General features: G+C 35.2%; 1 protein-coding gene across 1 annotated transcript in view; it reads right to left on the bottom strand.

Moving 5' to 3' along the window:
• The window catches only part of PKHD1L1 (PKHD1 like 1), a 158,517-nt gene that overhangs the window by 107,894 nt on the left and 23,469 nt on the right, over positions 1-27,154 (bottom strand). Inside the window, exons 10-24 of the mRNA XM_042923667.1 lie at positions 26,535-26,605; positions 25,005-25,115; positions 21,754-21,843; positions 19,659-19,927; positions 17,769-17,860; positions 14,583-14,742; positions 14,143-14,278; positions 13,191-13,334; positions 11,098-11,255; positions 9,999-10,112; positions 7,875-8,024; positions 6,736-6,860; positions 3,555-3,718; positions 2,201-2,373; positions 135-282 (exon numbers count right to left, since the gene is read on the bottom strand). Coding sequence (XP_042779601.1) covers positions 135-282; positions 2,201-2,373; positions 3,555-3,718; positions 6,736-6,860; positions 7,875-8,024; positions 9,999-10,112; positions 11,098-11,255; positions 13,191-13,334; positions 14,143-14,278; positions 14,583-14,742; positions 17,769-17,860; positions 19,659-19,927; positions 21,754-21,843; positions 25,005-25,115; positions 26,535-26,605 — 2,105 coding nt within the window. The remainder of the gene's footprint in view (positions 1-134; positions 283-2,200; positions 2,374-3,554; positions 3,719-6,735; positions 6,861-7,874; positions 8,025-9,998; positions 10,113-11,097; positions 11,256-13,190; positions 13,335-14,142; positions 14,279-14,582; positions 14,743-17,768; positions 17,861-19,658; positions 19,928-21,753; positions 21,844-25,004; positions 25,116-26,534; positions 26,606-27,154) is intronic.

The raw sequence follows: 27,154 nt of genomic DNA, 5'->3' as shown, positions 1-27,154 counted from the left end.
AGCTTTATGTCACTAACATAATCTCAAGGATATAAATTATGTAGGGAAATCATATTAAAAAGAAATACACCAAAATTTTTATTATGGCTGCCTAGATTGGCATTGTCCAACCGTTCTGAACTTCTGTCATATACCTTTGAGAATGTGTCCATAAGCTTGAATGTCAAAGCTGCCACTTAGAGGTGGAGACGCGGCTTGAATTCTCTGAATACGAATCTTTGACTCCCCTGGCCAATTATTTCCTCTGTAAACAGACTCATTCTCTGTCTCATTTGTGATTATCTAATTTCCAAAATAAATATTGATAAAATGATTAAACATAACAACAGCTAACATGATTTCTATTTCACCATCGTACAATCCTGTGACATGACATAAATGAGCCTCAGGTATTCAGGATTCCTCAGAACATTAAGGAGAGACACATAAATCAACACAGGCCATACCTACAAAGCTGCAATAATGAGGCCAAAGTCAACTCAGTCATCTGTGCAGCAATCAGCTGGAACCTTAGTAATACCTCATTAATTCAGAGTGTACCCTCCATCACTCAACGAACAAATATTTATTGAACAGGCATCCCGTTCAAGGTACAGTGCTAATCACTGTGGGGAGGCAAAGAAACATAAGATGAAGTCTTCGCTATCAAAAAACTGGAAATCTCTTTGGAGAAATAACATATGGGGACTAGAAAACTAACAATATACCAAAGTATATAATCAGCACAGATTCTGATCCAGACTCAAGAAAAACCTGCCTAACGTTGAGTGCCAATCAATTGACAAAAGCGACACATGCTATAAAAATTCATACACAGTGACTGTACTAGTGAAAATGATAACATCCTCCTGCTTCAGATCCCTCACGGTTGTCTGTGAATCTTGTGGAATTTAAAACTTTAAGCCTCACTGCCCACAGAAAAGAGTAAACATAATTGCCAAAAGACATAAGTTCACAGCAGCTTTATTCATAATAGCCCCAAACTGGAAATAAGACAAAAGCCCTTCAACAGGATGGTTAAATTGTGGTATATTCACACCACGGAATACGGTAAAGCAATGACAAAGAATGAACTACAGCTACATGCAACACACAAATCTCATAATATCAAACAGAAGCAGCTAGATGCAAAAGAGCACATACTGGATTATTTATCAGTACAAATAACATTTAACAGATGTGCATATTACTGCGTGTATCTTTCACTGGAATTTTTTAAAAAAGGTCACAAACATATGTCCCATATTCCTTAATTTAACTTTGACTGAATAACAAAAGCTAGAGGATACAATTACCAATTTTAATGAGGAATCTTGAAAAATGGGAGCTGATGTCACTGATTATTTAACAACACAAACCCCTGATACTACATTCTGTTGTGCAGCTAAGAGTAAACGACTGAAACATATTTACAAGACATTTCATCTTGAAGATACTAAGATTACAACATTGCGCCAGCATAGGGTAAAGCAACTTTTGTGGAATACTTAAGAGTTTTCCTGTATTTTTAATCACAGAATCAGACTATCATTAAGCAAAACACTCTTTGAGACTTTCACAAAAATATTTAATTACTATTTAACTCCAATCTAGAGCTTATTATACTTGTTTTTGATTCACTGTGGAAAATTATATTAATTCCTTGGATAGTTTTGGAGGACGTTACATTTTAAAATACTTACATTTATAGTATTTAATACTGATCTTACTATAAATAACTCAAGCAGTACAAAAATTATTCAGGTCCTTTTGGAATTCTGGAAAGCTATCTTTTTCCTCCCAGTACCAATTTTGATACAAGCAAAAAGTGGTGTTTCTAACAGAAACAATTTAAGAACATATTGCAGAATTTCAAATTTTCTTTCAATAATCTCTGTTCAAAACTTTTACTGAAAGAGCCCATAGCGTTTCCTTTTAAGTCAACAGAGAAAATTCTAGTTAAATCTGTTTCTTAAGACAGTTTCCCCTTGTTTTTTCCCATAGATATATTTCTTAAAGACTTTAATGCTTAAAGTGAATTTTCATGCTCAAGTCTAACAAGCCTCTAACTCTTCATTTATGCTTAGAATGATTATCTTGTCCTATTAAAAGATATTCCATCTGAATGTCAGCCATTTATAAAAATTTTTAAAAAAGGTTATTAGATCAAAGCTAATTTTCCATAAATTGAAAACAGTAAGTTGCAACATTCTAAGCTTACCTGTGCAAAGCTCACAGCCATCATGGGTATATTATAACTGCAATTATATGAAGTCATGGTGACAGAATATTGGTTGGTAATACTTGATCCATTAATTTTGGTCTGATTCACCTGAAAGTTCTTTAAAAATATCCCTTTATTTGCTAATGCTGGAAGTCTTCTCTTTGGCATTTCTAAAGAACATGGAATAAATGGAAAATAAAATTTCATAGCTTCTGCTGCTAAAAAAGAAAATCATCAAATAATATCCATGTCATGGAATAGGAATAGCTGTTTAGAATCAAATTTTAGAAAGAAGATCTTAAGACAAGTAGTTTTTGGAGCTTGGCAAACTTTTACTTCTAGAATATAAAGCTTTAAAGTCTGTCAACATATGAGCTTTATCAGGTAAAAGAAAATATTTAAAAGCCACCAAACCCTGGGTTTCATGTAGCCTTCTGTGGGCCTGTTAGCTCTGCTCTGTCCTAGGTTCCTGAACGTAGTGCTAAGACGTGCACTGCATGAGGACAGGACTCAGGCTGTCTTGTCCACAGCAATTTCTTTAGTAGCTAGTACAGTGCCTGGCACACAGTAGGTACTAAATGCATGTTATCTGTTGAACTACAACATCCATCTGAGCCCAAGTGAGCTGTCTTCTATATGTGCTCCACTGATCAGAATGTAAATTCTGGTGAGAGCAGATTCAAAAGAAGTGACTCTAAAGTAGTACATTTAATTTTAACCAGTTGACTCGTGACCTTGTACTTGAAAGTAGTTCCAAAGGAAAGGATTTTAAAATTTATCTGAAAAATGTGAGTAGTCACTGTTAAAGGTGACTGTTTAGAATTAGGTTGATTTTTTTAAAGATCACAGTTTAATTTTAATTATTTTATTATCACAGCTCATATGTAGGAGTCTACTGACATGACTATAAAACAATGCTTAGACTACCAGAAATAAATTTTTCATTTATAGTATTATTAATTATCACCATGATGTCCATGAAAATATTCAGTTTAATCCTACCAAACAGATGCCAATGTCAATAGCTGCCTTTTAGGAACACATATCTTTGTGATTAGTTTCTCAAAAATCAAACAAAGCAAAATGAAAATATTTGTCACAGTTTATATATCTATAAACAGAATCCAGGACTAGAAAGACTAATTCTTGCCATAATGACAAAGTTTTCATTAAGGATACATTTATCCTTAGAATAAAAAATAATATTATTTAAATAATATTCAGATAAAAGAATGAGTCAAATATTTAGAGATTAATGTTTCTATGTAAAGTAAAGAATAATTCCCATGGTAAGATTTTTCTACAAGATAGATTTAGAGGTTTTGAATCGATATGAAATGATACAACATACCATCCCACGCAGACACTGTAGATGTCTGTCCAATGTATACTGTATCTACATAGAAAACCTGTGATTCTGATGCCTTCTGTAAACCAATCCTCTGAAGAGAAAAATTTGTCCCAGTGTATTTGGCTTGTATGAGGTCCAGAAGGTCTATGCAAGTGTAGGTCCAGCTGAAATATGGTTGATTAATGTAAACCAATACACTATAAAAAAGCACTAAATTCTTAAAGAGTAAAAGTGTTTTTTTTCCCACAAGATGACCATTAAACACACTTTATTAGCGCAGAGGTGCAGCCATAACAAGAAACAGCAGACAGAAATTTGAACTGGTAGTAATAGACTTAATGTTGTATACTGTAAATATAGGTTTTCTTTTATTTGTAGCCTTGGCAATAGCCACAGGAAGGTGAAATATCCTGTAGTGGTAGGTAAGGAAATTAAGGAGTATGCGCCTTGGTGTAGAGCAAGCATATAAATAAAAACGAGACACAAGAATAAAGTAAACTATTTTAGTAAAAAATGTCAAGGATAGAACAGTAAATTCAGTTCAATACCAAGAAGCAAAACTGGAACTTGTTATTACTCCCAAAAGAGCTCCCTAGAGTTGCACTGTCTCCTGATACGAGACAAAAGTGGTAAGTGATTTACGTAAAGCACATTACCCCTTAAATGTGTAATTTAGATTCAGATTTTGCACTTGATATTAACTGCATTGGAATTCTATGAGTTATAGTTAAGCAATTCAGCTATGAGCGTTTGCAACAAAGAGAAAAATATTGCCATCAAAATAACTAAACACAATTTAACAATAATCTTTATATCAGCTACTGCTGTAATTATTAACTGACTAGTTTGTTTGAGCACCTACTATTTTAATTTCCTTCATGGTTCCCAAACTCATCATGGGATCCACCTCAGTGCCTCAAAGCTTAGCTTAAGCTAACATATTTTTAGAAAACTGTGTGTGGAACTACAGCAAGATAAAGTGCTCTTTAAATAAATATGAAAAAAAAAACACTTAGGGTCTCAGTAGAATTCTACCCTAATTATATAATTCTAAAGTTTAAGAAACTACTACTTAGAAAATTTAGTATACTGAACAGGACCCTTTATCAGACAAAAAGAGACTACAAATGCTATCAAAACTTAAGTGAACAGCACACTGTCTTTGTGGCTACATAACAGTGTTTTATTATTATTATTTCTTTAACATTTATTTATTTTTGAGACAGAGAGACAGAGCATGAGCGGGGGAGGGGCAAAGAGAGAGAAGGACACAGAATCCAAAGTGGGCTCCAGGCTCTGAGCTGACACGGGGCTTGAATTCACAACCTGTGAAATTACCTGAGCAGAAGTCTGACGCTTAACCGACTGAGCCATGCAGGCATCCCTAGATAACAGTGTTTTCTAAAAGAAAATCATATTTCACTTTTCAGATTTTGAAACCCGATTTATAGCTACAAAAATCACTGTTTTGGAAAGGTTATACCATAATTCTTGGGGGGCAATGGCACTTCTAACACTAACATTGTACTAAAAATAATCTAACTCTAACACATCTACTTGATGGTGGCCTGTCTAACCTAAATCAAAGCAAATTTAGAAATACACAATAGGAGCAGGGGAGTTTACTTTGCCTTGACTGGCAATAATTTTACCCAGTGAACCCTATTCCTCTGAAAATCATGACATTCTTGTTTAAAGATATCATAGCATTTAGGGTAAAGGAAGCCCATCAGTCTTATCAAATGTATTTTACAGCAGATAAATTGCAGGTTAAAAGGAAAGACCTATTTAGCAATATGGTGAGTGATGCTTTGACGAATATGAAAGAACCGAGATCTGTAAGATGTTCCAAAATCTCGTCACAGTGAATGAGTCAAACGCATGCAGGTGATGCTCACCAAAACTAAAATTGTCAATCTAATCTGTTCAATTCAGGAATGCAGGGAATGTTTATAGCAAAATGTACCTGGAGAACACGTTTTCAAATAAAAAAGGTGTATATGTGCATGTGTATGTCTTCATTATGACTCTATTGTGTGTGAAATTTGTATGTGTGTTCTATGTGGAAATACAAAAGTGGATTGACACAAATTTCAGAAGATATAATAATAAAAAACAAAACGTAATTATGCAGAACTAACTTGTGCTTGAGGGTGTGGCAATTATAGTCATTAGATAGCTTTCTTAGACATCTACCTTCTTCCCTTATATTTCTCTGCTTGCATTTCTATGTGTCTAACTTTTGGCAAACCAAGCATTAAAAAGTGTCTCTTCTCCATTAATTTTGAAATATTCATTGAGGGGCGCCTGGGTGGCTCAGTTGGTTAAGCGTCCGACTTCGGCTCAGATCATGATCTCACGGTCTGTGAGTTCGAGCCCCGCGTCAGGCTCTGTGCTGACAGTTCAGAGCCTGGAGCCTGTTTCAGATTCTGTGTCTCCCTCTCTCTCTGCCCCTCCCCTGTTCACTCTCTGTCTCTCTCTGTCTCAAAAATAAATAAACGTTAAAAAAAAAATTAAAAAAAAAAAGAAAAATTTTATTTGCTCTGCTCACACCTAGAAAGCACCTTGTTTTCAGTGATCAAAGCTTAATGACAATATTGTGATAAAGGAGTCTCTTTCTACCTGCCTTCAGTAAGTGGGAACATTATTAGATTTAATAATACATGATTTAAATTATAAGGTTTACCATTGTTTTACCTTTCCAATGGTCATGGGTGATGATAACACTAGACCAATTCTTATTTTCATAATCTATTTATTTTTGCCACAATTATTTCTGTTAGGATGCTAATGTAGAGGGCATGAAAACGGCAGTCAGATCTATGCTGCACAGCATTTGTCAAAAACTAACAAAAAGTGGGGCATCTGGGTGGCTCAGTCAGTTAAACGTCCAAATCTTGATTTTTGGCTCAAGTCATAACCTCATAGTTGTGACATTGAGCCCTGTGTTAGGCTCCATGTTGGGTGTGGAGCCTGCTTAAGACTCTCTCTCTCCCTCTCTTTCTTTGCCCCTCTCCTGCTCGTGTGCGTACATACTCTCTCTCGAAAACAAAACAAAAAAACCCAAACTAACAAAAAGTGGAAAAAAAATTTAAAAAGTTAACAAAGAGTGGGTTTGTTTTATGTTCAGGTTATATACTGTACTATAACTTCCATTTTACATTCACAGAATGTAACTTACTTGTTTCCATTAGTAAAGTTATATGTAAATTGTATATCATTGCTTCTAGTAATCTTGCTTCTGTCTTGGTATTGGAATTTTAGAGCAATATAATTTGCCAGGAATCCTTTGTATGCTAAACATAACTACACAGAAAATTAAAAAAGAAATCAGTAATAATATCTTAGCTTTAAGTTGTTTTATAGCAATTCAAGTTAACTCAACCTAATCCAGTAAATAAATATTGATAATTTTCCATACAAAATATTTCAGAACACAGAGACAGAGATAATTAATTTCAGCCAATTAGGTATAGAAGAATTGTGAAAGATTTTCTAGAAGAGGAAGTGGAGTTGAACGACCTTACAATTAAGGATTAATTCCTTATTGTTTTCTTAGATATGGTTTCCTTAAAAAATGAAAATAATTCACTCCCTTTAGTCATGTAGCAATGTAAAATTTAAATCCAGCTCTAAGTGAACTCTACAGTGGATGTAAAAGCCCAAACACACAAAGAGGAGATAAACACTGAAGTGGATTAATTGGGATGTGAATGCAGCTAAGCATTTAGAGGTAAAGATGCATGTCACTGTAAAATGGTAGTTAAATACCAATCTTAATGGTCTACAACACCTTAAGCATACCAAATATATTTAGAACTTAGAACTTGAGGATGTATATCACAACTTGAGAATTTTGAAACCAGAGAAAGGGTAAACAAGACTATGATTGCTAATCTTAAATACCTATCCTAAAACTCCCATCTCTACTCATGCTTTCCCTTCACTTCTCCTTGACTGGATACCCAAGATCACTCTATGATGGCTATCCATTTTTGTTTCTTCTTAATAAATAAAATATATTGAGGAGATTATACATTTTTAATTGTTTTAATATTTAAATTCATGTGCAAGTAATTTTCTCTGAAATTATAAGATAAAGCAGAATACGTGTGCATGATATTACATATTTTTTTCATTTTTTTTTTTTTGAAAACCAACAGAAGAGGAAATCACAAGCCCCCAGAATGTGAACCACAGTACCTGTCTAATGTGACATGATTTCACATGACAAGCAGTTTTTCCTGTCTTATATTTCAGGAAATTTTATTATCAAGGTATTTTACAGATTAAATTAGCATATCATTTTGTTGAGTTCACCTGATTATAAGGAAATAATAAAATGTCTCCATATGGTAGTCTGTTTGGTTTAACATCTGTGGAGTCAAAGAGAACAGCTGGGTTTTTCAGGGAATAACGACCACAGTAAGCATCAGTTTCTGCTGTCTTCTGCCCTCTGTTAATATGTTCCTACAGAAACAGTAATATTTCAAATGAAAACATGACTTATTGTCCTGCTTTATTCCCCCACATCTCCACCCAATTTGTTCAAGTTCCAACTTGGATCCATTGCTTCCCACACCACTTTAACTTGAAATATTCTCTCTCTTCTTTGAAAGTCTAATGCTCTCATCCCGTATCACTCCTTTGGCTCCACAATCATATAATCCCTTGTACCTGTATTTGGCTATTTCCTAAATCTTATATTTCTCCTTATATCATTTTTTTTAACGTTTATTTATTTTTGAGACAGAGAGAGACAGAGCATGAACGGGGGAGGGTCAGAGAGAGGGAGACACAGAATCTGAAACAGGCTCCAGGCTCTGAGCTGTCAGCACAGAGCCCGACGCAGGGCTCGAACTCACGGACCGTGAGATCATGACCTGAGCCGAAGTCGGACGCTTAACCGACTGAGCCACCCAGGCGCCCCTATTTCTCCTTATATCATGAACTCTTAGGGATATTTATTCATTCCTTCCACAAATATTTTTTTATAATTTTTTTAAAGTTAATTTATTTTGAGGGAGACGAAGAGAGAGTGAGGGAGGGAGGTACAGAAAGAAAGGCAGGGACAGAGGATCTGAAGCAGGCTCTGTGCTGACAGCAGAGAGCCCAATGCAGGGCTCACACTCACAAACTCCCAAGATCACGACCTGAGCGGAAGTCGGATGCTCAACCGACTGAGCTACCCAGGCACCCCTCCACAAATATTCATTCAGTGTTCACTATGTGCCAGGTTATTGTTTGTTAATTTGTTTTTTGTTGAATCTTCAAGGTTCAAGTGGTGAAGAACACTATCCCTATATGGGATATTTCCTATCCCATGAAGTTTGGGACAAAGGAACTAAGGATTATAATACTGATGTTGAAGTATTATACATATATTATATAATTATGAGGTTGAAGAGAGGCCTCTAACTCACATATAAAGCATCAAGAAAGATAACTCAGAGGAAGCATTACATGAGTTGTCTTTAGAGATAAACAAGACTCATTTCAAAGGAAAGGTGGACTAAGGAGCTTCAGGGAGAGGGTAAAATAAGTGAAATAAGCAGGGATGTAAGAAGATGGTGCTGGGAAATGCAAATAATCAAAGTAAGATAGAGCAAAGAATGTGTGCCAGGATGATGATGGGAAATGAAGAAAGGAAAGAGCATAGTGTAAATTACTGTGCAATTCCCAAGGCTGCTAGCACTACATTCAGGATAGGAGAACCCAAGTACATGCATGTTTATTAAATTAATTTGAAATGAGAGCCAATTAAATGGAAAGATTTTCCTTGTTTTTTTCACTAATAAATCTGCTCATTTAAACAGATTTAAAGCATGTGATTTAAAGCATGTGATAAATATCTTTAAGGATTCATTTTTATTTCTAAGGTATTGATCTGAACCAAATCACTAGCCTATATAGTCCTCATTCTTATGGTATTCATTTGGAAATGGTGAATATCTGGCTTCCTCGGATTTTCAAAATAAGAATTAGGAAGATAAGAGTATTCTGAAATTTTCTTTACTGTACATCAAAGAAAAGTTCTTATACCTCACCAAGAGAGAAATAAGGACAAGTATTTTACTAATTGACCAGAGGGTAATCTCAAAAATCAAGGGAAGCTCTACTACAAATTATATGCTCAGAAGCCAATGAGGAAACAGGATATACTCTGCGTCCAAGTAAACAAGTAAAACACCCTATAGATCTTATATTGTCCATCATCTTTCTTACTTTCCCTTGATCGAGAAAATTCATATGTGGTGAATTTCACAAATGAATCACATTATAATGCAAGGAGATGATAAAGCATACCTTACCAATAAATGTGTAACAAATTATTTTTGCAATTTGACAATAGGAATTAATGTTAGTCCAAAGAGAATCACAAGATTCCAAGCATTTATACAAATTCTTATTTGGTCAGTTTCACTGTTCATTTACATTCCATACCAGGTTAAAATCAGACTCATAATCTCTAAAGTATTTCACAACAAATCCTTCTTCAAAATTTGCAATTTGCAGTGGACACTTGGCAGTAACCATTTCTTCTACGGCTGCCTGAAACTAAATTAAAAATATGAGCTTTAGTAACTTCTTTTTCATGAAGAGTTAGAGCATTTATACTATTACTACTCATTCCACTAATTAGTTATAATTGAACATTTGCATAATTCCCATACTTCAGCCATCATTATGAGATCATTTCCTAAATAATTTCAAGTTAATATGTAATAATTTTAGTGTCTAGTGACTTTTTCAAGAGTTTTATTTTAGAATCACAATAGTTACATCCAATTGGGTAACATTAGCTTACACCGTTGTTATGTAAGGTAGACATACTTGTTTAGTAGTTTTTTTTAAAGAGGGCAATGAGGCAAACCTAAATGAATTAGCAGTCAATTAAACAGGTTCCAAGTGAATAGTTTTCCCCATTAGCTCAAAATTAACTGGAAAAAACTATACACTGTATTCTGTTTTTCAAAATATGTAAATACAATATACAAAATATACAATGTATTCTGTTTTTCAAAAGAAGAGATTCAGATACTCTAAGACTGTATTGATGGTTATTTTAAAAATAATAAATGATCTTGGATTATACAGGAATTGGTACACATTTATTCACAAGTTTTCCTGTAATTTCCACATCTACTTCTCTTGCAAAGCACAGATATAATTAGCATTTAGAATTAAGGAGATAAAGTAAGATGTTAATCATCAAACAAATATTAACCTAAACTCATTGTGTAGATAGTTGTCAAAATTCAATAACTCCCAAGCAAACATTCTTTCTACAAAAACAGCTGCCCCACACAGAGATACAATGGATCCTGTTGGCACAGATCTAAGAACCCCCCCTTTCATCCCCTGTGTCTCTGTGATGTTTCCTCCCTTCTCCACTCTCTATGGGTTGGCTCCGACACATCATGTCAAGTAAAAGAGTATATTACCGCTCCTTAAAGTGTGGGGTTTATTTTGTTTTCTTTTGTTTTACTAGAAAGGTGATATTTAAATAGCTTTCTATTTAATAAATTAGCTAAGAGCATACTTCAGCTTCTGATGACCATGGGGTCAGAGGTTTCGAAGTGATTCCATCCCAGTTTAGTGTGAATGTGTCCAAACTGGGTTTTCCTTTGATTTGTTCTGTAATATCCAGGGTGACATTGTTCCCTTCAATCATTTCATAACCAAGCAGATCAAAGTCTCCTGTGATGAAGTACCAAATAGGATTTGAAGATGTTAATTTAATAAAATACCAATATATCCATGAGTAACAAAATTGGTTTTATTGTATTATCACAAAAAAAGGGGGGATGAATGGGGAAGATGTGGATCCTTGAATTTGAGCTAAAGATTTAGCCGTAGCAGAAACAGCAAAATAGCAGGTAAAGTGCTATTCATTTAAGGTTTGATATCCATGGCTTAAAATAAAGTATTACGGGATAAACAAAAGGAGGTATTGGGACCATGAGGTAAAGATCAACGACCAGTGGGATATTCCAAAACTTCTTTTCGTTTTGTCCCAGTACCATTATCATAGTATAGAGGGCTAGGTTGGGATATTGCTATTTTCTTTAAACATGAATACAGTACAAAACTGAATTCCAGGAAATAGCCCGAGGCCTGGGAGGCCTGTTAATACAATCTCACTTTAAGAGAAATAAGGGCTTGTCCTCAGATTTATCTCTGCTTTGGGAAGATGCTTCACCATTGGAAACCCACTGACCTCTGGTGGGTAGAGTCCTAGAATTTGATTTGGTACTTATGATTTTGGTACTATATTTCTTAAGGCTGCTGAAGCTGTAAAATTTCTCTCTGAACTATAGATGTATTCCTCGGAGAACAAGGATCACCATATCTTCATTTATACAGCATTTTTGACAATCTAAACTTTGGGAAATTTTTAGAATTTCAATTCATGTTAAATGAAATTCTTTGCCCTCCATCCAACAAGCAAATTAAACAATTTTATAAAATGAGAAATAAACAGTGAATTGGAACATAATTATTGCCCAAAGAAAAGTAAACACATACATATTCAGGGACCTATTTTTGAACTACATAGCCCAAATACTAAATTTGGTCGTTAAACTTGACTTTAAGACTTGAAAATGCAAAACATTAATAGGAAGTTAATAGCTATTGCTTGAAAAGGACAGAGAGGTAAAAATAATTTTGGTAAATGGTGTCTTAAACACAGGTGAAATGTTTTCTTTCAGTTTTTGTTTTTGTATGTTTTTTTTTTTTTCTCACTGTAGGAATTCTCAGGGATTTTATTATTCTAATGAGACCTGTCAATCTTCAAGGATAAGCTGGGTTATGCAGTTTCCCATGTGGATTTGACCACAGAATCCTTTCATCAGGCAAGATCTGGTTAGACTAGTGTCTCCTAAGACATGCTAACTACTTAAAGCTCATTTCCAGAATTCATATCTTTGCTTATTTTTTCTAAATATAAAGTAGCCTATTATACAGATAGTGCATTTATGGTATATATAGTGTTTCTCATGCATTGAAGCTGTACATTCCTTGAAATAGGACTAAAATTTTAATTACAATAGAAAAAAAAATTGACCATTTATTTTCTATTTCTCCTAAAAGTGATCAAGGCTATGAATCCACTTCTTTCTCTGCCATTTTATGGAATTTTTACTTTTTTTTTACTTTTTTTAATTTTTTATTATATGAAATTTATTGTCAAATTAGTCTCCATACAACACCCAGTACTCATCCCAAAAGATGCCCTCTTCAATGCCCATCACCTACCCTCCTCTCCCTCCCACCCCCCATCAACCCTCATTTTGTTCTCAGTTTTTAAGAGTCTCTTATGCTTTGATTCTGTCTCCCAATCTAACCTCTTTTTTTTCTTTTTTTTCCTTCCCCTCCCCCATGGGTTTCTGTTAAGTTTCTCAGGATCCACATAAGAGTAAAAACATATGGTATTTGTCTTTCTCTGTATGGCTTATTTCACTTAGCATAACACTCTCCAGTTCCATCCACGTTGCTACAAAGGGCCATATTTCATTCTTTCTCATTGCCACGTAGTATGGAGTTTTTAATTTTTTCAGTGGAGCTTTAGAGAATATAAATTTGTTTCTTAGAGAAAAATTTACAGAAGTACAAAATGAGATACATGCTTACCTCTAGTTGATATAAACGTTACCATGTAAACATAGCTTTGGGAGTTTTGTGTTCTTATTACTTGAACTGTATCTGGTTTTATAGACCAGAGGTCATTTAAAGCTGATTGCAGTATGAAGTCAGAAGCATCACCAGGTACCAAGACTTGGATGAATTAAAAAAAAAATAAAAATAAAAAGGCAAATGATTAGGGGCCTTAATTTAAAAAAAAAAAGAAAAGAGTTGCAATCTTTCTGCACTAACCACAGCCAGCACTGATGTCTTATATTTGAATTTTTAAAGCACCCGTAGTCTGTATCATATATTATCATTTAATAAAATTGTGTTTTGAAAGTAATTTGAGTTCAATAATAGTGACTACTTCATTGGATTGTAATTTCCTAAAGATCAGGATCGTATTTTATTGTTTTAATATTCCCATGGTAATAAGCATTGTTATTACCATTGTTATTATTGTTATATAAGCTATTTGGAAAACAGTAATCACCCATTAATATTTACTTATTGAAACAATTAACAGAAATAGAAAACTTATATTTTCAGGTTTATTATAAAATATAGAGACTCAATGTTTTTGTTAACAGATAAATTAGTATCTCATAGCTTTTTTTTGAGAAATTGGAATATTTACTTCTCTGTAATGATGAATTTAATTCTTATTATCTTAACTTATCCCTGTGAGTCACAGATACATAAAATCCTTCTATGCACTTAGATATACATTTATTGTGATCATTACAAAAGAAAATGATAGTATATACCAGGAAGTTGTTTTTACTGATACCATTTTTTATCCCAGTCCAAAGGTTTTTCTTCATAATACATTTTTAGCTTCTTTGTCTAGCACACTATTAAAACAATATTTTCCAGAAAGAACTAGACTAGACTAAATTTTTATAATTTCATCTCTAAATGAAGAGACATGAAATCTCCTTTATTATTTGCAACTTACCAGTTCTTTCCATGTTATAGATTAATCTATAATGGTAGTGGGAACATGAATTAGCTTCCACACATGGGCTGGTTACTGTTATCTTTTGAACTTCACTCCTTGCAGTAGTTCTTTCCCAGTTTTCCAATGTTATAACCTATTTCCCAGTTAAAGAAAAAACCTTCACTGTATAGAAAAGCACATTTAAAAAGCATGATAGTCAATTATTCAATGCTTCTTTATTGCTCTATTTTACTGCAAATGATAAAATATTTTAAAGTTTCAGTCTTATCAAATAACAGCCTCTTTCATTTATAATACAGATACTTCTAACCACAAGTCAATAATTTTCCATGACTGCTTTCCCCTCAAGTAGTATCTTCCACAGTAAAATTAATAACTGAATAGAGCTATCTTGGAACGTTAACTTTCTACAAAGCAGATCTATCTTCACAGCAAACCTGTATTTCCTGGACAATTGTCGACTGGGATCTGATAACTTGTTCTTCATTTACTGCATCTTCTGTTTGTTGCTCAGTATAGACATTTCTATACTGGTACAAGCCAACATCAACAAAGGCACTCAGTCTATACTCCTGCAGCAAGATTTCAATGTAGTACCTGAAAAATATGAAATTTTTTCCAATGAATAAAATTTCAACACTATATAAAATACCTGCCTATTAAATGATTTATGTTGTAGTATCCCTGATTTTAAATATTAAACTTTCATGGCAGTTTTTTAAAATAAAATGAATTATGTAGGGTATCTGCACTAGAGATACAGAGTTGTCCCCATTCGTGACTAATTCATTCAGTTTTGTCAATAAATATTTATTGAAAAAAGATACATTCCCCTATCCTATCCTCAAGGAGCTTAAAACAAAATTACATTGTAGATTATAATGCAAACTCCCTGGCATAAAACACAGAAGGCATACAGAGTTTAAATACTCTAATGTGTATAAGAAAATAACAGGCAAACTTAGACATATCATGTTTTGTATCTGAGTGGTTAAATGTTGTCAGGGATGGAAGTTCCTTTCTAGTTCCTTGAATAATGACTCCAGTTATAACTGGGGAAATAAAACACTGCTTCAGGAAACTATTACTGATTAGATTGATCATGGCCTCTCCAACAAGCTGGATCATCTAATTGCATGTCCAGGATAAGGCATTTGCTGACTGGCTGTTACAGGTGAGTGAAAAGCTACTGGTTACCTACTTAAATCTCAATCAATGTCACCATTGCTCCCATCTTTGGAGAGGCCAGCTGGGAGTTCCTCTAAATTGCCTCACATCGTTTAACAGATACCCTTTTGTATATGAAGAATAAATATTCACAATTCATGAAAGACTGAATGAGGGACATTTATCACCTCTCATCTTTCTAGGATGATGAGGCTCTGGGTCATCCTCCTCATAGAACTGATACAGGAGGATTCCATCAGGCTCTTGGCTGCTCTGAGAATCTGTTTGCCAGCTCTACCAAATGAATGTGGGCAATACTAAGAAGTAGGGCTCAGGGGCGCCTGGGTGGCTCAGTCGGTTGAGCGTCTGACTTCGGCTCAGGTCACGATCTCGCGGTCTGTGAGTTCGAGCCCCGCGTCGGGCTCTGGGCTGATGGCTCAGAGCCTGGAGCCTGCTTCCGATTCTGTGTCTCCCTCTCTCTCTGACCCTCCCCCGTTCATGCTCTGTCTCTCTCTGTCTCAAAAATAAAATAAAAATTAAAAAAAAAAATTAAAAAAAAAAAAGAAGTAGGGCTCAAAGAAGAACCATTAAATTCTGTACCCTGTTAGCAGCTTAAAAATATTAATTAGGCACTTTCTATGTATCACACACTAAACTGAGCACTTTATAGACATCATATTTAATCTTCACAAAATCCTGTAAAAAATATAATTCTCTTTGTTCATATGAATAACAGAGACTAAGAGAGTTTTAAAGATTAAAGGATTATTAAAAATTAGTAACTGATTCAAAGTAGAACAGGGTAATGAAAAAGAAATTCACTTAGAGATGGGGCTATATTAACTGAGTAGGATGAATTTGGCAAATGAGCAGCTACCTTTGGAAAGGTCTAGGGACCACTGTGCAATAAGCCCAGTACAGTGCCCTCAGTTTCAAAATTCACAGCCATCATTATAAGTATCAGTGTGTAAATTCCAAGCTGCCTTGCAGAAAGCAGACAGCAGATGTATTAGGGCTCACTTTCATGTAAGCTCTACGCTCCTGCCAAGCAGGTAAACTAAATGCATTTTCCACGGCCAAGGCAAAGCCTGAAAGTGTATTAACACTTAATAGCAGTAGGGATTAATTAGGTGTTCCGTTTACCCTGAATTGGCCCACTGATCCTGGTTAAAAAAGCAAGTGTTTAAGTACATAAAGAAGTGATAGTAGAAGGAGGAGGATAGAAAGAATGGAACACTTTCCCCATGTCATTATTACTAAGATTTCAGTGAGAACACTGAGCGTAATTGCTTTCAGGTACCTTTAATCCCAACCCTCTCTGTCTAGTTCCAACAGATCTTCATGGTGCTGTCAATATCTGGAAAGATGGTGTGATAGAATGAAGGGGGAAAAAAACAACAATATCCTTCCATCTAGAAGTGAAGTCTATTTCTTCACCCCCCTTGAATCTAGATTTGGCCATTTGCTTTGGCCAATAGGATATTAGCAAAAGTGATACAAGCAGAGTCTTTAAAAAGATTATGTACAGTAGGAATTTCTTTCTTCACTGCTGGAAACCCATTCACAAATTTGACAAGCCTGGGGTAGCGCTTGGGAGGCGAGAGACCATGTGGAGTGGGACATCCCAAATATCTAAGTTCCAGCCATGCCAACTGAGGCTCCTGATATATAAGTGAGGCCATCCTAGGCCATCCATCACCAACTAGAGTAGACAGAACCAAAAGAACTGCCTGGCCAATCACAAAATTGAGTTGCTTAAGTTACAAAATTTGGGGGGGGCGGGGTGGTATCTTATGCAGCAAAACCTAACACATACAAATGATAAATGGAAGATGATATCACGGAGTCTTTAGATCTCCGTGTAACTTAGCTACTTTGAATTTATCATGTCTTTTACCTCTTGATTTCCAGGAATCCTGTATGCCTTTTTGAATGGTATCTCATATTTGAATGAAACTCTCATTTTCTCCCTGGACTTGACCTTTCAGCACTAAGTGATATACTCCTTAAGGGTAGGGAGTAGATTTGAATATTTTTGTATTAAATTTCCTGGCCCAATATCTAAATCAGTGAATATTAAATATATGTTAGCTGTGTTAATAATTCATGTGGTTTTATGTTTCTTCTCTAGAAATATTCAAGAGCTCAGCTTAGATGGCTGAATTGACTGAAAGGTCCTAGTAAGAAACTAAGAACAGGATCAAGTAAATTTCACAAAATTATAATTTCTGCAACAGAAATATTTAGATTTCAAATTTCCCTGGTTAAATGAATGTCAATATTCTTGGAACTACAGAAGCAATTTTTAATAAAATTATAGAGAATGACCAATTATAAATTAAGCCAATGAAATAACATCATTTCTACCAATAAAACAAATTGACAATGTTTTTAGATATAAACTTACAGTTTTTAAATACCACATAACAGTTTAATGAAAATTAAAAAAACCTTACTCTTTTCCTTTCTGAAGATGAATGTCATCTGAACTTTGTGTTGGACTGGAAAAATAATTGTTGGCATTGGAAGAATGATACGCAATCTTCACCTTATCCCAGAGAGAGAGAGAGAGAGAGAGAGAGAGAGAGAGAGAGAGAGAGAGAGGAGAACTTATTAATAAACTTTTCAGCATTTGTTTATCATTTATTATTTCTGTCAGTCCTAGAACTTTCATGAACAGAAAATGTGAAACTACATATTTTTCTTCTAAGATCTGTTATCCATGGTGAAATCCAGTGTTTAAAAATTATCAAAGTTCACTTCATACTTTCCACCCTTACCTAACATCAGAACCACTATACCATAAATACACACAAACCACAGCTTTTCCACAATTAGTACTGCGATGGAAAATAGAAAGATATATACCAGGAGGAAGGTTGATATTGTTAAATAAAACATCCTCTTGCTCTGTGGAGAAGTTTTAGGGGTTTAATCTACAAGAGATCACCAAAAGTAGGTCTGAAAGATGCCAAGGTCACTAAATGGGTCTACATGCCAGATTGAGAAAATTCTGGGCTTCCCATCAGGAAAGATTATACTATCTTTGGAGGAAACGTGCTGAAAAGCTATGGTAAAATTAGAAGTCATATATTACAGGCAACAATTTAAATTTGTTCCTCCAGGTTGGGGGGCAATCTTGCCATGTACATGGAGTCATAAAATGTTCTTTTGATTTGGTTCATTAGTTTCACATTTATGAAAACTCCTAAAGAAATAATTAAAATGCAGACTAATTTGGGGCGCCTGGGTGGCTTGGTCGGTTAAGCATCCGACTTCGGCTCAGGTCATGATCTCACAGCCCGTGAGTTCGAGCCCTGCGTCGGGCTCTGTGCTGACCGCTCAGAGCCTGCAGCCTGTTTCAGATTCTGTGTCTCCCTCTGTCTCTGCCCCTCCCCTGTTCATGCTCTGTCTCTTTCTGTCTCAAAAATAAATAAACGTTGAAAAAAAATTTTTTTAAAATGCAGAATAATTTAATGAACACTAATGTTCAACGGAGTATTATTTGTGGTCATGAAAAGTCAGAAGTAAACTAAAAACTTTATCCACATGCACAAAGTTATACAGGTTTAGTAAACCCATGCAATAAAACACTTTTCAGTCATTAAAAATTGTGTTGTGTAAATTATTTAATAAAATGTGAAAATATTTATATGTGACAAAAATGACTATGAAATTGGATGTGTGATCTTATGTATATAAAAAACAAAGTTGGGGTGCCTGGGTGGCTCAGTCAGTTGAGTGTCTGACTTCAGCTCAGGTCATGATCTTGCGGTTTGTGAGTTCGAGCCCCGCATCAGGCTCTGTGCTAACAGCTCAGAGCCTGCAGCCTGCTTCAGATTCTGTGTCTCCTCCTCTTTCTGTCTCTTCCTCCCATGCTCATGTTCTCTCTCTGTCTCTCAATAATAAATAAATGCTAAAAAATTTTTTTATTGAAAAAAAAACAAAATAGACACAAAAAGAAATGATAGACTTTAATGTCATGACCAAGTAACAGTGAAATAGATGCAGTAGAATAGTGAAATATTTTCACTCTTTCCCAAATTGCCTAAGTATGGTTATAATTCTTCCATAATTAAAATGATATTTAAAGGAAATATGCATGTTTTTCCCTTCCTAGAGCAAATTTACATACAGGAAAGCATTTTTTTTTAGGCCATGGGTTTTCTATGATGACTTTATAGTTCATGTAACACATGTTAAAACAGCCAAGAACCCAATCACATGAAAATATCTCTCATAAACTTTTTAATATATGCATTGGTTTGGATTAGAATAGATGAGATACATATAAAGGTTGCCATATCGCTTTTGTAATGTTGAATAGTATTCTGTGGCTTCCTTACCTTATCTTTTGGATGTCCAGTTTGGCTGAAATAAATGGCATAACGGTCATCACCTTTAATGTAGAATCTATAGACATCAGATTCTGGAGCCACCAAAAATCCACTGAAGCGTGCGACAAATGTATCTTGCTCCATAGGCCAGATATAGGAAGCTGAATCTACCCAACTGGCACCCATGTACCCTGGTGTTTTCTCATTGTATTCAAGTATCTCTTCAAGATGTACTGGCCTACTATTATTCCAGAGCTCAAGCTTTAGGCCTCTCCCACCTGAATGTAACAAAAAAGTATTCTCATCAGAATTTTGATGTGGTGTCTCAATGGCCCTCTATGTGGGTGGTAGTTATAGATTATTCTACTGTTATTCACATTTTTAGAGCATGCATGTTAACGAAACAATTGCACATACCTGTACATATACCTGTATCCACAGTTTAGAGTGCTGTTAAGATAGTCTACAATTTATTTATGATTACTTCATATATTTGCACCTCAGATTCTACATATGTAAAATAGGAGTGATATTACTATTTGTGTGGTTGCTATGGGGATTAGATATTAGTGCTTTACTTAAGATAATAATATAATAATTATTACCTATGACATGACTCATGTTGTTTTATATAGTTAAATCTCAAAACTTCACGGTTCAGACCATTTGATTTCAAAACCTTTGCCTGATTACTCTAACAAAAGTTACTCTACTAATGGTTTACAAGTAATCAAGGAACAGACAGTGTTGGCTTTAAGATTTGTCATTATTTGTTCTTCTTTTTGACATTACATCTGCTATGAATTCATCTCCTTCTTGGACAGAATCAGAGAGAATTATCATTAAAGTTAACCTACACTTGCCAATGTAAACTCTGTAATTAAAAGTTTTTTCCTAATCATAAGGGAGCCATCTCACTTTTTTTTTTTTTTCTTCCTTGAAACACAACAATCAGACACATGCCTTCTTTCAGCAGCCTTAAGCTGTTCTGGAGCAGCTGGATCTAGAAAACAAAGGCTCCTCCTCTTCAGCGGAGTTTGTTCAGAGAGAAGTTGTGCGTCTGAAACTTCTGCACCAGCAGTGTGCTCTGATATACACAACTCTCTTTAAAGTTACCAACTGTGATTATCAAAATTCTCTTCTGAAACTGGTCATTTTTTTCTAATGTCATCCAAAACAAGGAAATTTAAGAGGCTGATAAATGTAATTTTCTTGGCTCCAAATACCAACCAGTGATACAATTATAAACCAATTTCACTTTGTGCACAAGATATGAGAAACACACCCTCAGATCCAGGCACAGCCTCTCAGTGCTATCACTGCAGATGTCACTTTGGTCACAGGCCAAAGTCTGGAAAGAATTTTGAGTCCCCTTTCTCCCATCCCGTTATCACTCTTAAAACATTCCAGACAAGTAAGGATTTAACCTCTCCCATTTATTTTTTAACCACAGAAAGGCATTTATACAATCTCCATGTAGCCTGCACCAACATTTAGTAATCTCATTTAATTTTAAATAAACTCACCACTGAACTCATTCAATAGAGATGTATTGTTTTCAGTAGGGTGTCTGAGGAATTTAGGCATGGTGCAGCTTTGATGCAGCTATTTTAATGCAAATATTTCCTGATCCAAAAACTAGGAAGAAATTTATTATAATTCTCACCACAAATTCTAAATAGTTCAAATATTTTTTGTTACTAATTGTTATGGGCTGAATATTTGTATCCCTTCCAAAACTTGTATAATGAAACCTAATGCCCAATGTGATGTTATTAGCAGGGGGGGCCTTTGGGAGGTTGTTTAGGTCATGAGATTGGACCTAATCTCATAAATGGGATTAGAGTCCTTATAACAGGGGCCCCACAGAGCTCTCTAGACCCAGGAAGGTGCCATCTATGAGGAGGCAGGCCTTCATCCAATCTGCTGGTACCATGATCTGGGACTTCCCAGCCTCCAGAGCTGTAAGATACACATGTTGGTTGTTTATATGCTACCTGGTCTATGGTGTTCTGTTTTAGCAGACTGAATGTACTAAAGCCCTAATGATATATGTCTTCTTACATAAATGCAGAAATGGCTGTTCTCTCTTCTGGTAACTTACCTGGATATACAGTTCTGAGAACATCAGGTTTAGGGGGTGTCTTGCAGCATATGCTATTTTCTGTGACATTCAAAATATCACAGGCTTGGCCTAGAAAGAAGCAAGGTGTAAAGCTATTACTACAGAGCTCCATAATGTAAATCACAATCAGCTTATCTTGAAATACTTTTTTGATAAAAACCAAGTTGCATAAGCAAAGAAACAAAGCTAGGGGTTCTTCATTTCCTTTATATGTTCTCCATGAAAGCTTATCACTCATTAATTGTCATACTTTTACATGGTAATGTTTTCCTGGCAAAGCATCACAAGCCTGAGTTAGAAAATTTTGTAATTTCTGAGAAACAAATTTTTAAAAAATGATAAAACTATGTCACTGTAAGAGATTTCACTCTGAGTCCAAAGTGAAGCTTTCTATTTTGTCTCCTACAGAAAAGGTGCTGAATAAACTCATGATGTTCAGAATCTGCAATAGCAGATGATCCCAGCCCTCTTAGGTAAGATAAATAAATAAAATGGCCCTATAGTCCAAGTTCTCCAAATGAAAACAAGAGAGATAATAATTTGTAAATGGTATTTTCACAGGCAGACTGAAACCAAAACAGACAGGGTCTAAATGAGAATGATTATACTTATACAAAAGCACAATTTGAATTGAACAAAGAGTCTATGGTTTAGACTTCCAAGTGTCCCTCACAGTCAGAGCCTAATGTAAGGTGAGTCCATTAAGTATTTACTGACATGGGAATCACAGCCCATGAAAAGTGAGGCAAGGGTTAGCAAATGGAGGAAGGTATCTTTTCCAAGTCTTTCCTGGTGGCCCGGAAAACATACTTCAACACTACCTGTCATGATTTTGAACGCTCTGTGAATGCAAGGTAATTGAACTAGAAAACAGTGCATTTGAACAGTATATTAAACCAACTTAGCCCATTTTGTTTGGAGCAAGGGAAAGATACATAAACAAATCATTATTTTCAAGAAATTACTGACGATTTCTCAACACCCAAAAAATGAACAATCCAATTAAAAAGTGGGAAGAAGACACAAATAGACACTTTTCCAAAGAAGACACACAAATGGCCAAAAGACCAATGAAAAGATGCTCAACATCATTCATCAGCAGCGAAATACAAATCAAAACTACAATGAAATATCACCTCACACCTGTCAAATGGCTAAAATCAACAACACAAGAAACAGCTATTGGCAAGGATGTGGAGAAAGGGGAAACCTCTTGCACTGTTGGTGGGAATGCAAATTGATGCAGCTACTCTGGAAAACAGAACAAGATTCCTCAAAATGTTAAAAAAAAATTATCCTATGATCCAGCAATTGCACTACTAGGTACTTACCCAAAGAATACAAAAATACTAATTCAAAGGGATACATGCACCCCAATGTTTATATCAGCATTATCTACAATAGCCAAATTATGGAAACAGACCAAGTGTCCATCAAGTGATGAAAAGATAAAGTAGAGATGGTATACACACACACACACACACACACACACACACACACACACACACACAATGGAATATTACCCAGCCATAAAAAGAATGAAATCTTGTCATTTGGAATGACGCGGATGAAGCTAGAGAGTATTATGCTAAGCAAAATAAGTCAGAGAAAAACAAATACCATATAATTTCACTCATATGTGGAATTTAAGAGAAAAACCACCAAGCAAAGGGAAAACAGAGAGAGAGAGAGAGAGAGAGAGAGAGAGAGAGAGAGAGAGAGAGAGAGGCAAACCAAGAAACAGACTCTTAACTATTGAAAACAAGCTGATGGTTACCAGAGGAGAGGTGGATGGGGGATGGATTAAATAGTTGATGGGGATTAAGGCATGCACTTGTTGGAATGAGCACTGGATGTTGTATGGAAACCAATTTGACAATAAATTATATTTAAAAAAATGCAAAAAAAAACCACCTTTTAAAAAAAGTAACAAGTTAAAAGAAAAAGGAATTACTGAGGATTTAAAATCTTAAACCTGGTTGCCACATTAATGGCAATGAAGTACCATAAAAATTTAGCATGCTATAGTTATATTTGTATGTCAACTGTATCACAATATCAGATCCTAAAACACAGTATATAAATTAAAAATATTTTATGTTCTTGGTTTTAATATTTGAAACATTTATATATAAACTTCAAAATAACATACATGATATTTAAAAATCTTATTGCCTCAGTTTTAATATTTATGCAGGTGACCAGTAAGGATTCATAGAGATAGAGATATAAATGTTAGATGAGGTTATTTTATATTAATTTCTTTTCTTCAAATCACATTTTGGTTGGCTCATGGGTATATTCCTTACAAGTAGAAAGTACCATGGCAGAGGGCTGTATCAGAAAAAGTATGTACCCAATTGCATGGGCAGACATGCAGTCCTCTGCTCATCAAGGTAGGTAAGATCATTATGACCAAGTGGGCAGATCCCCTCTATTACATTCATCCTCTATCTCCTTTTGAGCTACACAGCTCCCTGCCTTGAACTGGTCTCAACCAGACAGACACATAAAAATGATGTATAACGAGAGAACCAAGCCCTATGTACATTTGTAAAGATAGAACACATTCATGCTCTTTCCAGAGCCAACATCATCAGTGATTCCTGATGTCCAGATAAAACACAGTCAGTGAAAAGGGAATGAGAAGAGTATCCCCATGTACTTTACATTTCCCCATAACCAACCCCCTGAGAATTATACAACAGTTCAAGAAAGGCATTTAAAAGTTTGCTAAATAGAGGGTATATGTGTCTCAAAGTATGGTGGGGAATTTGTGGATGGCAACTACGATGCTACCACACAATGTCCTTTGGTGATGAACTCAGAGCCCAAGTCCTGGTCAGGTAAGGCTGCAAGAAATAGCCCTCACTGAAAAGTAGCAATGGGTAAAGTATCAAGCCCCAAAACCAAATGCCCATGTGAAAATACTCAGCTTTAAAAGTAAGACATTAAGGGGGTGCCTGGGCGGCCCAGTCAGTTAAGTGTCCAACTCTGGGTTTCTACTCAGGTCATGACGTCACAGTTCTGCTGACAACGCAGAGCCTGCTTGGGATTCTTTCTCTCTCTCCCCCTCCCTGGCTCAAGCTTGCACTCTCTCTCAAAATAAATAAATAAACTTAAATAAATGTAAGACATTAATTGAAAAAAGACTATTATTCTGCTTACAAATTATTTAAAAGCCAGGATCTATTCTTATAATGTAATATATTAAAAGTCATAAAAAATACCTCCAACTAGAACTCTGACTGGGAAATCTGTCTGATCAAAGAATCGTCCACTTATTGTTAGCATGGTGCCACCTTGAATGCTTCCTCGTGATGGGGAAATCATAGTGACCTCTGGAGAGAGGGAGGAGAAACACATTAAATAAAATTTCATGAACATTACACATAAACCCAAATGCTTGAGTTTTATAAATTTTCTAGATTACCTAGCCTTGGCACATAGCACAGCACAGGCACTGGATTACTAAATGAATGAATTAAATGTTTCAATTTGGTCTCTGGTGCAACCCTGCAAAAAGGACAATTAATATGGCTCTCACAGAGACCTACATCTCGTGGGAACCAGTCTTTAGTGCTGACTGGTACTAAAGAGATACTGGTAATGGAGGATGCAGAAATTAAGGAAAACCTGGGCTGAGCAGAGTTGTTTGATTCAAACAAAGAAAAAACACAGGAAGGCAAGAGAACAGCCTCTTTACCCCTATGTTCTTAAATAATAAGTTTTTCTTCTATTTCTGGGCCAACATCTTATATTTGTATTTTTCTCATATGGTAATGCATTAACTATGATTGGAAGTCTTCTGGCTTCATATATAAAAATTTTAGGTATATTAGTAAAACAGCCAGTGCATGATATATGGTAGATTCTTATTGAAATTTATTCTTATTAGTTCTATCTATCAAAGTTCTTTGTATTTTTACATGTGAGTTTCACATTAAATAGAAAAAGCCAGGATATGTCATATGTGATTGATTCCAAGACACTTTTCTTCACGTTTGAACATCTCTGAAATCTGAATGTGCCATTCCATCAATCACTCCTGACCTGGAATGAAGTGTAATTCTTCCAGGAGGGTTTGTGTTTGCTTTTGACACTCTCCTAGGAGTCTACCAACCTGAGATTTCTGTAAATTACAATAAATTATAATCTGCTTGAGGATTCTTTTGGACCATACCGAGACCATAAATCTGAGAGTACTGCCTCGTAGATTAAACTGACAGTGGAGAATTTTTTTTCCTCCCTCAACCCACAGCCCAAGCAGAGACATGCAAATTTCTCTTCTGTCTTTCCCTTGGTTTTTCAACCTTCTATTTAAAATATAGTTTTCAGGGGTGCCTGGGTAGCTTAGTCCATTAACCGTCCAATTTCAGCTCAGGTCATGATCTCACGGTTCGTGAGTTCAAGCCCCACGTTGGCTCTGTGCTGAGCCTGAAGCCTGCTTCAGATTCTGTGTCTCCCTCTCTCTCTGACCCTCCTCCTCCACTCACATTCTCTCTCCCTGCCTCAAAAATAAATAAATATTAAAATATAGTTTTCAGGGACTTAGCTTAATGTCAGGGCTTCCTATTAGGCTCCCCATCTTGTGTGCTTTTCCTTTCTTAGCAATACATAAATTAATATAGTACCCTTAAATCATTATTATCTTCGATTTGATGAAAGCACACATATCCCCCTTCTGTCTCTCTCATTCTTTCTCTCTGTCACACACACACATACACACACACACACACACACACACACAGGTCACATACCTGCATATGTTTGAAACATTGAAATTTTATTTAGAGAAGAAACAAAATATGCCATTTTTTGTGGGAAACTCCTGTGTAAAAAAAAAAAAGTAAAAATCCTTACTTTAAAATAAACTTTACTTTAGGAAAATGTTATTTTTTTAGTGATATAAATCATGTCATAATTTGCAAGAGAGCTGGACAGAACATTTTGGGAAGATAAAAATTGTTCTATATCTTGATGTACTTATTGGTTACATAAATATAACAGTATACAAATCAAGTAGTCATCTGTCAGAACTTACTAAACTGCACACTTAAATTATGTACATTTTATTATATGCAAATTATACCTCAGTAAAGAATTCATATTAATGTAAAAAAATAGGATCACCCTTCATGCAGACTCTTGTGTTGACGGCCCTTGTCTCTCCTCTCTTATAACCCATTTGACATCAGAGTAACTAACATTACTGAACACTTATCAGATATCATGCTAAGGTTTTTAAGCTTTTAATCTAAGATTTTTTAAGCTTTAAACTTATTATGCCATTTTATCCTTACATTAACCCCATGAGGTAGGTACAAGTCAGAGAATCTACTTCTGTTACTCAAAATCACATGGGGAGTAAGTGGTAGAA

This window comes from Panthera leo, chromosome F2, assembly GCF_018350215.1.
Source record: "Panthera leo isolate Ple1 chromosome F2, P.leo_Ple1_pat1.1, whole genome shotgun sequence".
Taxonomy (NCBI): Eukaryota; Metazoa; Chordata; class Mammalia; order Carnivora; family Felidae; genus Panthera; species Panthera leo.
Note: the sequence above shows the minus strand (reverse complement) of the source record. Positions and strands in the feature narration are given on the sequence as shown.